The sequence below is a fragment of the Sinohyriopsis cumingii genome, chromosome 7 (genome assembly GCF_028554795.1).
Source record: "Sinohyriopsis cumingii isolate HCF-2022 chromosome 7, ASM2855479v2, whole genome shotgun sequence".
Classification (NCBI taxonomy): domain Eukaryota; kingdom Metazoa; phylum Mollusca; class Bivalvia; order Unionida; family Unionidae; genus Sinohyriopsis; species Sinohyriopsis cumingii.
This window is the reverse complement of record NC_142967.1, coordinates 41220229-41237462: the sequence shown is the minus strand read 5'-3', so window position 1 is coordinate 41237462 and position 17234 is coordinate 41220229. Positions and strand designations below refer to the sequence as shown.

The window sequence follows — 17234 nt, the reverse complement described above, 5'->3', positions numbered from 1 at the left end:
AAAGTCATAAGTCAAATTTTATTGAACCCCCATATTGAGATGATCCAAAACTCTGCAAGAATTTAACTCTCACACAGATGACACATGTGTGAGGATGTACTTTGAAAATCAAGGGACTGAAACAATATATCAGACTGCATTAGTTTTAATTTTATATGTTGGAATTACAATGACTGTTTAAAATCTAAGATAAAACTATCAAATCTCTGCATTGTCCAAATGCAGCAACTCAGTAGAAACCTTCTTCCCTGTGACATTCTATTAGTGATGATTCACAAACAGCAAACACTTTAATGACTTAGTCCATGCATGTTAAGTGTCATAGTCTTAATGACTTATTCCATATATGTTAAATGGCATGGTCTTAATGACTTTATCCATACATTTAATTGTCATAGTTTTAATCCCTTAGTCCATCCACATAAGTGTCATAGTCTTAATCACTTAGACCATACATGTTAAATGTCATAGTCTTAATTACTTAGTCCATCCATGTAAGTGTCATAGTCTTAATGACTAAGTCCATACATGAAAGTGGCAAAGTCTTAATGACCTATTCCATACATGTTAAATGTCATAGTCTTAATTACTTAGTCCATCCATGTATGTGTCATAGTCTTAATGAATAAGTCCATACATGAAAGTGGCATAGTCTTAATGACCTATTCCATATATGTTAAATGTCATAGTCTTAATGACTTAATCCCTACATGTAAGTATCATAGTCTTAATCACTTAGTCCATCCATGTAAGTGTCAGTAATAATCACTTAGTCCATCCATGTAAGTTTCAGTCTTAATCACTTAGTCCATATATGTTAAATGTCATATTCTGGATGACTTATTCCATATATGTTAAATGTCATAGTCTTAATGACTTAGTCCATGAGTGTAAGTGTCAGTCTTAATCACTTAGTCCATCCATGTATGTGTCATAGTCATAATGATTTAGTCCACAATGTGCCAGTCTTAATGACTTAGACCATACATGTCATAGTCTTAATGACTTCATCCATGAATAAAGTGTCATAGTCTTAACAACTTGTCCACAAGGTATCAGTCTTAGTGACTTAGACTATACATATATGTCATAGTCTTAATTACTTACTCCAAACATGTATGTGTCATAGTCTTAATGACTTTTTCATGACTTAGTCCACACACCAGTCTTAAATTGTCTTAGTCCATACATGTGTGCTTGTCTTAATGACTTAGTCCAGAGTGGTCCAGTATCGTTAACACTTGGCCACATGGATCAAAATGTAAAACATGTGGGCCATATGTGAAATATATTATAGTCATTATGCTAGAATTATAGAAGTGACTTTTGTATGAGTGCAGGCCACACAATATAGCCTGTAGCTGGAACACTCTTAGTAAATACATATAATTGTCACAGTCATCATGACTGAGTTTGCAAATAAAGTGTCATAGTCTCAATGACTTAGTCCATACATATAAATGTCATAGTCATCACGACTTAGTCTGTAAATAAAGTGTCAGTCTCAATGACTTAGTCTGTAAATAAAGTGTCATAGTCTTAATGACCATGTCCATACATGTAAGTGTCATAGTCATCAAGACTTAGTCTGTAAATAAAGTGTCATAGTCTTAATGACTTAGTCTGTAAACAAAGTGTCATAGTCTTAATGACCATATCCATACATGTAAGTTTCATAATCTTGCCTCAGCTTTACAAAATGTTTACTACTAAATGGTTAAACTAAAATTGTCACAGACATAGTGTTTTAAAATCTTATGGACTTTTATCTTACAATGTATAAATTTAAAAGTTATGTCTTACCAGAAATGTTGTGTTAAAATGATTACATACTAGAGTAAATATTAAATTCAAAGTTTTCTCATAATTTAGCTAGTAACTTTCATTGGTAAAATGAGCCAACTATTTTAGATACTATGATCTGAGACAGCTAATGAATTTTCAAAATTTTCTTCTAATATTTAGGATGTGTGTATGTGTATGATTTGGATTTTTAACATACCTTTAACAATTTTTCTGTTATATCGCTACGATGTCTGCAGTGTATTGTGATGTCTGGCACTGGGACACCATGCCACAGACATGTAGCATCATGTCCCAACCAGTCACATTATCCTAACAACAGGCCAACCAGCCCTAACACTAACCTCTTAGTGCTGAACGCCAAGCGAGGCATCTGTTAATACCATTTTTATAGGTCTTTGGTATGACTTGGCTGGGTTTGAACCTGCAACCTTCAGCATCCAAGGCAGATGCTCTTACCATTTGGACCACCAGAGTGGTTCCTAATATTTAGGAGTACAATTGCAGTATAATTTGAAACAGAAACTTTTTGTACAGATGTCCATCTGTACACAGTAATATTCTGCACACAAATCCATATGTATGCAAATAAATCAATGAGTCTGCAAGACCTTTTTGAACATAATTGACTGCTCTGGTGGCCAGGTGGTTAGAGCAGCTGCCACAGATGCAGGCGGTTGCAGGTTCTGACCCCAGCCAAGTCATGCCAAAGACATTAAAATGGTATTAACAGCTGCCTCGCTAGTGCAGAAGTACCAGGGAACATAAAGTGATATTGTTAAAGCTACGTTAAAAATCCAAAATACACACAAATGAAATCTAGGATAGAATAATGCTTTTTTTCCTCAATGTAGTTTCTGAAGCCTCACGTATCTTTCATGGCACATTTGCATCATCTATCCAATACTGAAAGGCCCCAATGCCAGGATACAGCATATTTTCAAAGATCAATTGGCTAAATGTTTTCTACTTTCAGTAATGGCAGTCATGGTTCATGGTGGAATGGAGACATTTGTATAAATCTAAAAGGCACTGAAGTGATTACTCTTCCTGTGAAAAGTGTTTAAATTCTGTTCAGTGCTTATTCATCAGACATTATTAAAGATTTGTCTATTGTTAATAATGGTGGCAATATATTATGGTGAATCTTAACAAATTCAAAGCAAGAATATTTTCTGTCAATTTTATTCAAAATCTGGTCAGCAGAAAAAGTAATTCAAATGTTGTTCTATTTTTAGTAATGGCAGCCATATTTGATCATTTGATATAATCATTTCTACTGAACTGAAAGGAACAAAAGCCAGGATGCTTTTTTATGAAGTTTGTTTTTGGAATCAAGTTGTTTAAAGGTTTTCTAATTTTAGTAACAGTGGCTATGTTTCACAGTCGATCACCAAAATCTGAGCAAATATGTAAGGTCTTCGTTCTAAGGTCATTCCAAAAAATGTTTGGTGGTTTTTAAGAAGTCGTTTGAAGGCTTTTATTTTAGTCATGGGAGACATATCTGATGACAGAACTGCATTAAGAGTTCAAAGGCCTTTATAAAGCTAGCAATTGATGGTGGATGACAAGCAGATTTTTCTATTTTCAGTAACAGTGGCCAGAATTAAAAGTCACTTACTAGACACTTTGCTAGACAATTAGTGTAAAACCAGTGACAATTTTCAATCATCATTCATAATTTTTATTTATAAAGTGGTATACAATAATTCCTACACAGTGAGTGAACATGAAAAATAAAAGTGGCTGTCATGCCTCTTTAAAACGCCTTTTCACTTTGTTATGTAGTTTGAAACATGCAAGTTATATATATATATATATATATATATATATATATATATATATATATATATATATATATATATATATATATATTTGAAGAAATATTAAGCAATTGTTCATTCTGAAGACAAAATATACAAAATTAATGTTATTCAGAAATACATATTTCATAAACTGACATTAAATTACAATATAATATTCAAATAAGTCCTGTGTTGTCTTCATCAATAATTATATAACCGCCATTCAATCATCCACATCTACATAACCCCGGGATTCAACAAATTCTAATGCCTTTTGTTTTACTGCATTAAAGGTAGAATCAGTTCCATGTTGCTGCTCAAAGTCCAAGTGCTTCTTGAAGAAAAACTTCATCTTTCTCGCTGATATCTTCACACTGATCACTCGTTCATATAAGTGCCTGCAACATAACAGAACGAAAATAAAGAAATATTATATATCTACATGTAAATGGACAATCTGGATTTAGTTAAAGACCATATTCCTACTCAAATATTACTAATTTTTTTATCTAAATTCTTCTCATGATTGTGTGTGTGTGTGTGTGTACAAATGTGTGATTTAGACTTTTAACATAGCTTTACCAATTTTAGTCATATCACTACGATATCTGCAGTGCTAAGTTTATAATGATGTCACAATGGGGCATCATGCCACAGACATGTAGCATCATATCCCACCCAGTTACATTATCCTGAAACCAGGATGACCAGTCCTAACACTTACCTCTTAATGCTGAGTGCCAAGCAAGGCAGCTGCTAGTTCTCACGATTTCATTATTTATTTAAAATTCTATGTTTGAATGTTATTATAATAAATGCATTGATATATGAATTTTATCACAAGGTGTTTATTTTGTAAATAAAAATGTATTTACCATTTCCACCCCAAACTCCTTTGATTAATTCTGGAATGACCCAAATAGTTACCTTTTGAAACTGGCATTTAACTTGTGAGGAATGAAACAGACAGGCAGACAGAATCAGAGAGATTAAACATCAACAGTTACAAAAAATCCTTTCCCATTCTTTACATGAAGTGAATAAGGAATGGAAAGCTGAGTAAATCACATATAATTAAATATTATCTTTTAGTATAAGAAAGAAAAAAGTTCACTGCATACCTGGCATTTTCAATATTTCCCTGTTTGGTCTCCATATCTATATAAACTGACTAAAGATCAGTTCTTTTTGGATAGTTGCTAAGGATGTTCTCAAACATTGTCTTCCCTCGCTCTGGATCACCATGCTTAAATTTCATTTGGGAAACTGGCTATCTCCTCAACGTCTGTAAAAGAAGACAATTATAGCAAGAAATACTGAAATAAAATAATTATGCCTTTCTAATAAAGCAACTGCCATCACCCTTCGCATTCATGCCTTTCTACTAAAGCACTTGTCATCACCTTTCACAATCATGCCTTTCTACAAGGGCAACTTCCATCACCCTTCAAATTCATGTCTTTATACAAAAGCAACTGCCGTCGCCTTTCACATCCATGCCTTTCTACAAAAGCAACTGCCATCACCCTTCACATCCATGCCTTTCTACAAAAGCAACTGCCATCATCAATTCACATCCATGCCTTTCTACTGAAGCATGTGCCATCACCCTTAACATTCAAGCCTTTCTACTAAAGAAACTGCCAAAAGTCCATCCTTCACATTCATGCCTTTCTAATAAAGCAACTGCCAAAAGTCCCTCATTCACATTCCAACCTTTCTACTAAAGCAACTACCATCAGTCCAAACTTCATATTCATGCCTTCTGACATCAGTACACCCTTCACATTCCTACCTTTCTAATAAAGAAGTGGCCATCAATCCACCCTTCATATTCATACCTTTCTAATAAAGCAACTGCCATCACCCTTCACATTCATGCCTTTCTACGTAAGCAACTGCCATCATGCCTTTACATTCATGCCTTTCTAATAAAGCAACAACCATCAGTCCACCCTTCACATTCATGCCTTTCTACTTAAGCAACAAGCATCAGCCCACCCTTCACATACAGTTAATTCTACTAAAGCAACTGCCAGATAGACTCACAAGCAAGATTATATAAGACTAAGTTTTCATTTTTTTTAAATAAATCTATTGGACTTCGAAAATATCTCTGCAGTGGAAATGCTCATATAAACTTCAAATATTAAGAAGCTACAAGGGTTTACTACTGCAGATCTCCAGTTTATTCCCAGCCTCAATGGCTCACTAGTGAAATCTCCACTCTTCTTGTTGCTGGTTAAAAACCCCAATGGCTCACTAGTGAAATCTCCACTCTTCTTGTTGCAGGTTAAAAACCTAAATGGCTCACTAGTGAAATCTCCACTCTTCTTGTTGCAGGTTAAAAACCTCAATGGCTCACTGGTGAAATCTCCACTCTTCTTGTTGCAGGTTAAGAACCTCAATGGCTCACTGGAGAAATCTCCACTCTTCTTGTAGCAGGTTAGAAACCTCAATGGCTCACTAGTGAAAGCTCCACTCTTCTTGTTGCAGGTTAAAAACCTCAATGGCTCACTAGTGAAATCTCCACTCTTCTTGTTGCAGGTTGAAAACCTCAATGGCTCACTAGTGAAATCTCCACTCTTCTTGTTGCAGGTTAAAAACCTCAATGGCTCACTAGTGAAATCTCCACTCTTCTTGTTGCAGGTTAAAAACCTCAATGGCTTAATGCTGCAAATCTCCACTCTTCTTGTTGCAGGCTCCAAACCCCAATGGCTTAATGTCCACTTTTTTGTTGCAGATTCCCTGCCCCAATGGCTCACTACGGCAAATCTCACTTTTTTCTTGCAGATTGCAAACCCAAATGGCTTGTTGCTGCAAATTTTCACTTTCTGTTGCAGAATCTCTTCCCCAATTGCTTACTAGTAAAATCTCCACTCTTTTTGTTGCAGATTCCAAACCCCAATGCTTTACTACTGCACATCTCCACTTTTGTTGCAGATTCCCAACCCCAGCTCAAAGACCACTATAATGCTGGACTCATAAGTTAACTCTGATGATGGATATGATTGTGTTCCAACGCATAAATACTATTTATGAGAGCACATTATCTGATTTATAACACAGTGGGGAAGAAATCAAATGCAAAATAAACTTTTGAACAACTGGAGTATCATGTGTCCTCATTGTTTACCATAGCAACACTAGTTCATGGTTCATACAACTCTGTGGAGTTTATTTCAAGAGTTTTGCAAAGACTTTTTCTGACGTTCTGATGGAGTATAATTTCTTAGACTGAACTTTCTGAATATGTCACTTCGCTAACCACTGGCATTGTGTCATTCAATCCACAAAATTTCATCCTATTTTATTTATATACTCATTATTTTTGGACAATACATAAATAACAGAAATTAAAACTTTCCTAATGTAATTTATTTTACTCATTACAGCATTTTGTACTCCCTCTGCTAAATACAAGAAGTTTCTGAAAAAGATGATGGAGTTTTTAAACAAAATCAAAAAGATTTTTTTTGTTTTGAATTAAGGAGTTATCATGGCAACTCCTCACAACGAAAGGATTTTCAAAGGTTATATCATACATGCCAACCCAGATAGATGTATAAACATAATCTTTGCAAATATACATGGCAAAAAGATTAATCTGAGCACAAAAGTGTAATCAATATAATTACTAGTACTAATAATCGTTACCCTACTTCAATATGGCTACAACATCATAGCTAATATATTACATTCCATAATTACAGCATACTATATGAAAAATGGACATTCATTTTTACTACTAACCTGGATCTGCAGGTCAAAATACTTGGCAAAAATGAGCAAAATCCATGTTAATTATAACCAAAGTACAAACACGTAAAATACTGAAATATTATTTATATTTAACACTCTCTTTCACTAGTCAACATGTTTAACTTTTGCCGAAAGTAAAGTAAAATAAATTTGCAATGAGCTGATGAAGTGCTCAATCCAAGTGCTGTATGTCGTCACTTTCATATTCCTCTTTATAGAATTGTAAAGCGATTTTGATTTGTCCTTTTCTTGTCGAATATGTTTTGATGTTTAAAAGGACCAATCTGCTCTAAGAATCCACAAGTCAAACCGTACAAGCCCATTTTGATTAATATCTGGCACCATTTTCTTTAAAAGTACAGACTTGTAGAGATTTGCAGAACAGTGATACTTTGTTATCATATATTTCTTTATTCTTGTTGCCAAATTGTAACCCATACATCTTCTCATTATATCATTGGCTTCATGAGTTGTCCAGGCATGGATTAACAAGGGAAGGCATATACAGAAACATTTAAACATTTACAGGACATTTAATTCATGTAAATGAGTGAAAAGTCCAGGTAACTGATGCTTTATTATACTTGTTAACAAGCTACTTACGCTGCTTTGGATCCAGACTTTTGAGTGCCCTCTGCAGTAGACATTGGGCTGACTCCAATCTGTCATTCTGGAAATAGAATTGCTCGAAGCTAATCCAGATGTCTTTATTCTGGCTATGCTTCTTGACAAGCATGTTGTACACCTGCTCTGCCTCCTGAAAACATTGAAAATATTTGAATTCATGTGAAAGACTATGCTGTTAGTGAAGCAAAGATAAGGCTATCTTCATCAACTGAGAAAAAGCCTAGGCAGACAGTTATTTTGGATAGATGGCAATATGAAATATTATCACTCAGAAATAAACATGTACTTAATTCTTCTTAATATATGTCAGCAAGTACTTTATATTCATTACTCGGAACCATTCAAAATCATACCCCACCCCTATCCATCAAATTTAATCTTGATCGGAATGATTCAGTCTCTTCAAACCTTACAAATTTAAAATCACTCCTTCATCTATCCATGTAAACTTTTGTTTTCTGTTCATAGCCCATATTAATTGCATTCTTTAAAACTGCCACTATAACTGTTACATATTCCACAAACTCCTGCGTCCAAACTGCTACCCAGGGGTCATAATACATATTCATTATATATACTAGAAAACTGTCGCAACAATTGCAACGTTTGTCTTATGATCCTCTCCAAGTGATCCCAGTGGACAGGCCCAAAACATATACACCTCTTGCAGCTTGTTACTCGCTATCAAGTTATGCACCAAGTTTGATGAATTTCCATTCAGCAGATAAAGAGAAAGGTTATGAAAAGATGGACCATTGGATGGATGGAAAGATGGAGAAAGGATTAAAATAGCCCCATGCTATAACATGCATATAATAAAGAAGTCCACATTATTTGCCAGTCATCATAGGAATGAGTTGCTGTAAATATACTTACCTCTATTTTCCCAGAACTGACATAGATGCTGATGAGATGCTGATGAACTTTAACGGAGTCATTTTGCTGGACTGCACGCTTTAAAACTTCACCAAGGGACTGTGGTGTTCCATACATGTTCTCAAGGTTAAGGTAAGCCACCCAAACATTTAACTTTTCTTGCTCTTCTCTGAAAAGTCAAGTAAAGGACATGATGGTATTAATTAGTAGATATAAACACATACCAACTGTCAATTTAAGATCTGAATCATGATACCAATGGCAGAATGGGAAAAATTGAAAATAATAATTTGTTCATAGACCTGACCAATGTAACAGTTGTTGGTGAATGCAGTCCTGTAAAAATATTAATGACCTAAGACACTGCAATGCTCTATAACTTTTGTGTCTTTCGAGCAAATTTGGTATACTGATATATTGTCATTAGCAGATTTGTCGGGGGGGGGGGGGTCAAGTGAAATTAGTATATGGTGTGATAAACAAAATTATTTATTCCTGTTTCAAAAATCTGTCATTGGGAATCTTGACTCAGATTTTAGTTGTGTTCAGATATAATTTGAGAGGAATTCTTTTCTCAAATTATTCACTGGAATTACAAAGTGCTCTTTGACATTTTGGACCAAAACAATACTTTCTTTTGAGAAAACTTGGTATCATTGTGTGTGTGTGTGTGCGTGTGTGTGTGTGTATGTGTGTGTGCGTGTGAGAGCATGTGTGCATGCGTGTGTGTCCAAGGTGGGTGGGTAATGCCAGCTTCATGCTCAAGGTCATTGTTCATTATTTTAAGTTTTTCTATAACAGTTTCATGTTCAATCTCTAACTTAACAGTTATTATGCAAAATCGGTCTTTGCATGAAATCTTCAGGTCCCAGAAAGCTTAAAAACATGTAAACAATGGAAATGTTAACAGCCTGAAAATGTATTCAGGTCTTTTATACATGCATGAAAACATAAAGCCAAATTTCATGTGTATGTTGAGTGGATTTTTAATATGGATTTATATGGACAGACAGACATGTAAAATGGACCAAATCAAGATGTCCCTGCCACATATGTGGGTTATGATTGAAAATTATCATTTATATCCTTCTGAGAAAATTCCTGTCCTCTGATTAGTCAAAGGTTATTGTATAAGATAGGAAATGCATCAACTAGTGATCAATGTGAGGACAAGAGAGCATGAAAATCCTGAAATGTCTTAAATGGGTGCAGTACATTTATTTCCAGAAACAACATATAATAATGGTTGATGCTGCTTCTTTGCAATTTTAACAACATGCGGTTTTAACAAAATTAGTCATTTTATTTCAAAATTCATACGATTGAATTAATTTAATTTGCATCAAAATGAAAACTAATAATAAAACCCTCATTTTACCAGTTGGTGTTAACAATTAAATATAATCTAAGGGAAATAACTGATGCAAGTGGCATCTACATAAGGAAAAATAACAAAGATTTGATTCAGTGCTAGGGATGGCAAGCACTGAGGGGTAATAAATTCTTTTCATAGGCATATGACATTATGTATGGTATGTTAAGACCGTACTAGATCCCATATTTCCTTTCCACCACTCTGGTGGTCTAGTGGTTAGTGCTTCCGCCTCGGATGTGGGAGGTTGTGGGTTGTGGTACATGAAAGCCATTTCAATAAAGTCATAGCAAAAGCCTAACAAAGCAAGTTTCTACCAATGTAGATCATGAAATATTAGGAAGCATTTGGCAAATTTAGTGAGGGACATTATTTATCTACTAAAATCTGATTCCCAATCCAACATTGTGATAAAAGACCATGGTATGTTTACACCAAGGATTTCAAATATGCAGCCCATGGGATGCATGCAGCCCACCAAGCCGTATCATGTGGCCAGCAAGATGATTGGCATCACAAGGTGTCATGAGAGATAACAAATGTGGTAAAGCCCAAGGGCCATTGAAAATGCCCTCATGCGGCCCTCAGGGTGGTTTGAGTTTAAGACTCCGGGTTTACATGCTACACTAAATGCATCGTGGATTATGAGAAATGGATGTTGCGGTCATTGTGGACTGTCCATGTTGTGGCTCATAGTAGAAGGATTCTGTTTCATTGCCCAATTTAGTTGCAGCAATGTAATTATGTAATAATGGACATCCACTACATCATGTGGAACTTAACAGATCAGCTATAGTACACTGTACAGAATGTTCTATTTAATTGAACACAATGACATTTAATATTTCAAGACCTAAATAATCATGTACACATATTGCAAGAGATGAAAAATAGCTTTCTGAGTAAAGAATCTTGAGACTATTCAGATGCTTTACAAAATCTTCAATGTTTAATAACAGTACTGAGAGAGAGAGAGAGAGAGAGAGAGAGAGAGAGAGAGAGAGAGCACAGTTTAACTCCATCAATAAATTAATTCTTACCTTAATTTCCTCTTCATCCGAGCCATCTATACTTTTTCCCTGGCTTCTTGCTGTCTCTTTCAGCTTGAGCTATGATTACGTGGCAGGCATCTGCTGTGTAGGTAGATCAGATGAATAAACACATAGTTTCTGAAAATACATGGACGAAACCTTATAGAAATGAACAACTTCCACAAAAAGACATTGAAGGGATAATACACAGATATTTTATTACCATTTGATTGGTCTTATTGGGATACAAATAAGTAGCCAGTTTGTAGAGGAAGGCATTTTGGAATAAAATATGTAACTAGTCTGTCATGCAACAGAGGGGCTGTATTAGGGAAGTTTCCCTTATTTCAATTTATAAATTCCAATAACTGATGCTATAGTCTCAAATAAAGTAAAACATCAATTATCCAGATTATTTGCTTGCATGGGCTATTACCGTGTCCCCCAAATGTTTGCTTATTACAAAGTGCAAGTATCTATAAATGAAATTAACCTGCTGAACATGATGAAATCATTAACCAAAGTAACAGCTTAATAGAAATCAGAAACATAATCTAATAAAATCTCATACATTTTAGTTACAATTATATTATGAATAACTCAATTATCTTTTTATGGAAAAAAATAAATGTAATAAGTAGACAGAGAGATATAAAGAGAAGAATGATTTTTTATACTAGACTGTTAGTGAGTGCCACTGTATGTAATTTGTCATTCAGAAATCCCAATCTAATCAAATGAAGATAAAAGATTCCCAACAGTCAGATTAAAGGAATTTTGCAGTCAAAACATATGTAACGAATTGTCAATCAATGACCAATGAGGGCTTAATGGGTGATAAAAGTTAATAACCTACCAGCACAGGTGCAAATAGAATCCAAGTCAGCTGAGATTACCTTGATCAAGACACTCTGACACTTGTCTTCATAAGACTACACATAAAATGACCATCCATCACAGCTAAGTTATCATTTCATCACATGAAAAGTTCTCCGATATATGTCAAGTGTAAACTGAAATCTTGTCATGAATTTTAATATTTAATTCTAGTTTCTTAATCATTTTATTGTTTCTATTATGTCTGCTCCATAAAATCTCACCACTCCAGTGGCCTCATGGTTAGAGTGTCCGCCTCAGATGCGGGTTCGAACCTTGGCCGAGTCATAACAAAGACTTAAATAAATGGTACCAACAGCTGCCTTGCTGGGTACTCAGCATTAAGAGGTTAGTGTTAGGACTGGTCAGCCTGGTGTCAGGATAATATGACTGAGTGAGACATTATACTACATGTCTGCGGCATGACGCCACTGTGCTAGATATCATTATAAACTGCCGCACTGCAGACATTGTAGCGAAATCCCTGACATTTTTTAAAGCTACCTTAAAAATCCAAATCAGACACTCTCCCCATAACATGTCAACTGTATGCAACATATTAATATTTACTTACACGTTCAAAATAAATTTACTGGATCAATCAAATGCAGATACTTCCATTCACAGTTTGACTTTTTCACCCAAATTCAATGATATGAGTGATAATGAACTGGTTGAAATCCGTATCCCTTCTGTTTTGAAGTTCAAATGTGTGGAACATCCTTGATACTTCTAGTTTTTAAGTTCAGATGTGTGGAACATTCTTGATACTTCTAGTTTTTAAGTTCAGATGTGTGGAACATTCTTGATACTTCTAGTTTTTAAGTTCAGATGTGTGGAACATTCTTGATACTTCTAGTTTTTAAGTTCAGATGTGTGGAACATCCTTGATACTTCTAGTTTTTAAGTTCAGATGTGTGGAACATTCTTGATACTTCTAGTTTTTAAGTTCAGATGTGTGGAACATCCTTGATACTTCTAGTTTTTAAGTTCAGATGTGTGGAACATCCTTGATACTTCTAGTTTTTAAGTTCAGATGTGTGGAATATTCTTGATACTTCTAATTAGTCCAATACCATCATAAACTAAAATTAAGTTCCCCTTTACATACATGATTTTACGATGTTGTTTTCCTAAGTGAAGGACTACAATAACATTGATATTTTGCACATCTCCTGCCTGACTTTTTTAAATATTGCCTAATTTGTGTAGTATCATTTGAACCAGAGGTCTCAAACACACAGCCCACGGGCAGCATGCAGCCTGTCAAGCCATATCCTGTGGCCCACAAAATGATTGGCATCAGAAGGTAACATAAGTTATAACAAAGATGGTGTGGACCGTGGGCCATCGAAAATACTCTCATGTGGACCTCAGGCTGGTTTGAGTTTGAGACCGCTGATTTAAACCGTCTAACCCAACCTTTCCACTAACGTTGAGACTGTAACCTGGAATCCACCAGATTACATGGCTACCATATGATATAGACAGGTGATTCCAACCTTGAAGAATTTCCAGACAGTATTTTAAGAGAATAAGTTATGGACAAATAGAAGGGTGAACAGAATGAGGGTATCAGATTATTTTTGACATTTTTAAAAAAGCATTTAGGTACAAATAAAAAAGGTCTTCATAAATGTTATGTACAGAAAATATTAAATTATAATTAAGCAAACCTTGTTATAACCCGACTATAACAAAAATGAATACCCAATTCAATACGAATAAGAATAACAGCAACAAACACAACAAAAATTGCAGTATGTTGAGTCTTACCTTGGGATCTGACTCCGAATCTGACTCTTGCTTGATATCAACTCCACTATCTGTGTCACTGACATTCACACCTGATGACAGTGACCTACCAACCTTCTTGGTGATGTCCATACTCTTAGCCATGTCACATTCTGCGGATTTGTCACTCTTTGCTTTTTTTACATTGACAGTACTTGCAGAATCAGCAATGCTTTACTCTTCCTTTTGCAGTTTTCTTTTTGTCTGATTAAAATAAATATGCCAGAATTATATTATTAAACTGATCATCTTTCAGCTACTTCCTTTCAATAACTCAGAATTTTCTAAGTTTTTGTTTGTATTGTTTCTGATGAAATTAATAAAAATGTATTTGGATAATTAATTCAACACCCAAGATTTTCTGCTTCTGCCCATCAGCAAATATATATAAGGATTACTAAATAGAATACTGATAATTTGCACACCCAAGGGAAAAAGCATATCTATCTGTAATTCCAGGAAACAAGATTGGACATATAATTAGAAACATTTTTCCAGGTCTTAAACACAAGTAGGAGCAATCCCGGGTGTTCAATTCAACCAAGTACAAACAAACAACAGTCTTAAATACAAGTTTGAGGAATCCATTAATATTGCTGGCCACTATCCCTGTATGATGACTATCACATCGGTATGTCTGACCATTACATCTATATGACTAATCATTACACCTGTATGGCTGACCATTACATCTTTGTGGCTGATCATTACATCTGTATGCCTGACCATTACATATGTATGACTGACAATTTTATCTGCATGGCTGACCATTACACCTTTATGGCTGACCATCACATCATTATGTCTAACCATTACATATTTATGACTGACCATTACATCTGTATGGCTGACCATTACATCTGCATGTCTGACAATTACACCTGTATGTCTGATCATTATATCAGTATGGCTGACCATCAATTACATCTGTATGGCTGACCATTACACCTGTATGGCTGACGATTAATAACATCTGTATTTCAGCTAAAAGAAATGGTAGCTATACCTTGAGGAACTTTCTTATTGTCTTTCCTTTCCTCAACATCAAGCCCAAAAAGGGACATCTTCACCATAGGTTTTCCCTCTGATATGCTATATGAAAGATGAAAGAATCATAAAGGCACAAAAAATCACAGAGGGAATGTTGAAAATCATTTTGTAAAAATAACTTCTTTCCAACAGAGACCTTTCCTTGAGAATGATACACTACAGGTATGTCAATCGGAATTTTCAATTTGGTAAATTCATAAACCAGTATGAAAATGAATGTAATGTACCTTCTTATCTGCTTATCTGCAAAATGCAAACAGCACATGCCCTGACCTACTGGTGTATAATATCCTGGTCTATGTTATTCCATTGCTTTTTTCTAGCAAACTGGAGAACCAGGTCTGTTAAATATATTATGTGCTTATAATTCTAGGCCTATGCTGTTGGCAGTTAGATCTGACTTACATTCAATTATATCCATTACTCCTTGTATAATGTGCACTCAACAGTGACTCATAATCAAGTATATATATATATTACCCCTTGTATAATGGGCACTCAACAGTGACTCATAATCAAGTATATACATTACCCCTTGCATAATGGGCACTCAACAGTGACTTATATTGAAACATAAACATAACCCTTTGTACAATGGGCACTCAACAGTGACTTATACTGAAATATAAACATAACCCTTTGTACAATGGGCACTCAACAGTGACTTATATTTGAGTATATATGTTATCTGTTGTATAATGGGCACTCAAGTACTAACACTGTAGACCCAGACATACCTTCACAAAATGTGCTGGCAGAATGGGGTCTATATTATCTGCTTCAAATCTTAACCTTTGCCATGCTGAATTGTTCTTTCAATAACAAGTGCCCAATGCTGTATTGCTTTAAGATTTCACCAGTGTGTAATGTATTGCCTAAATACATGGGAATGATTAGAGAATCCCTCAAAAGCTGTTTAAATATTGAAACTGTGAACTTAGAATTGAGTTAATGGAAATGTTGAAATTTTAAAAACTAAATTTTTTTACCATTCTGGCAAAAGGTATTTAAAAATCGAATTTTCTTTACATGCTTAAATTACAAATTTATGGGAAATTGAATGACATGTTGCTGACTTGTAAGAAATTATGGCATAATTAATTATAATATGTATTTGATATCAATACTGTAATATGTGCATCAGGCCTTCTGTGTTATAACAATATATGCATTGCATCATCAGCTTTAACAATTTTTCAGTCATGTTGCTATGATGTCTGTAGTGTGGCAGTTTATAGTGATGTCTAGCACTGGGGCATCATGCTGCAGACATGTAGCATGATGTCCCACCCAGTCACATTGTCCTGACACTATGCCAACCAGTCTTAATGCTAACATCTGAATGCTGAGTGCCTAGCGAGGCAGCTATTATACCAGTTTTATAAGTCTTTGGTATGACTCAACTGGCTTTTGAACCCACAACTTCCTGCATCCAAGGCAGACACTCTAACCACTAGGCCACTGGAGCAGTCTGCATTTCAACATGTTTTCTGTGTGATAACTCTGTGAAGCAAATTTATTGTGCTTACATATTTTTTATTCGTCTGTTTGTTACAGTATGTATTTCTGTAATGACCAAAAATATGTATATGCTTACATCAATGAAGAACTTGAACTTGGTGTTACAGAAACAAGATGGTGTAATATGATGATATGAAAGTTTAGGAAGAGGATGGCACATGAGGATGATTTTGATACAATTACCTCATAATCTGTACAGTGACTACTTTTCCAGGGAAATAGTCCTCTGCTGAGTCTTTGAATTGCACAAATCCTGCTACATCATGACCAACACTGCAATGATGAGATATAGGAAAGTGACACAGACCTTCTTATTTACACTATATAATTGGAAAATTCAGTAAAGTATAATTCTTTTTTCCAAAAGGGCATGCAATGCTGGTATTCAAAATGAGCAATGTATTTACATGCTAAGTATCATGACTAATTTTGCTGACATAAAACTTGAGACTTGCCAGATAAAGATATCTCAAATATATTTTGGACTCGAGACATAAACTGACAAGAGACTGAATTTACTGATAATTATTTTCTATATAATAACAGAATCTGCTGCCAGCCATTTCAAATTATCAAGGCACATATGCTGATGTGGTCCATTTCTCCATGGTTCCTCTAGTATGAAAACCACCCTCCATGGTTCCTCTAGCAAGAAAAACACCCTCCATGGTTCCTCTACCATGGAAGCCACCCTCCATGGTTCCTCTAGCATGAAAA

At 35.0% G+C, this 17234-nt stretch overlaps 1 protein-coding gene across 1 annotated transcript; it reads right to left on the bottom strand.

Moving 5' to 3' along the window:
* Positions 1 to 3775: 3775 nt before the first annotated feature.
* Positions 3776 to 16793, bottom strand: LOC149795096 (protein RRP5 homolog). The gene is made up of 8 exons (XM_089964035.1): positions 16701 to 16793; positions 14953 to 15038; positions 13929 to 14150; positions 11286 to 11414; positions 8874 to 9042; positions 7974 to 8127; positions 4730 to 4893; positions 3776 to 4006 (listed from the first exon to the last, which is right to left on the bottom strand). The coding sequence occupies exons 4-7, from the start codon at positions 11309 to 11311 to the stop codon at positions 4856 to 4858; spliced, it is 387 nt and encodes a 128-aa protein (XP_089820161.1). The 5' UTR covers positions 11312 to 11414; positions 13929 to 14150; positions 14953 to 15038; positions 16701 to 16793; the 3' UTR covers positions 3776 to 4006; positions 4730 to 4855.
* Between the last annotated feature and the right edge of the window lie 441 nt (positions 16794 to 17234).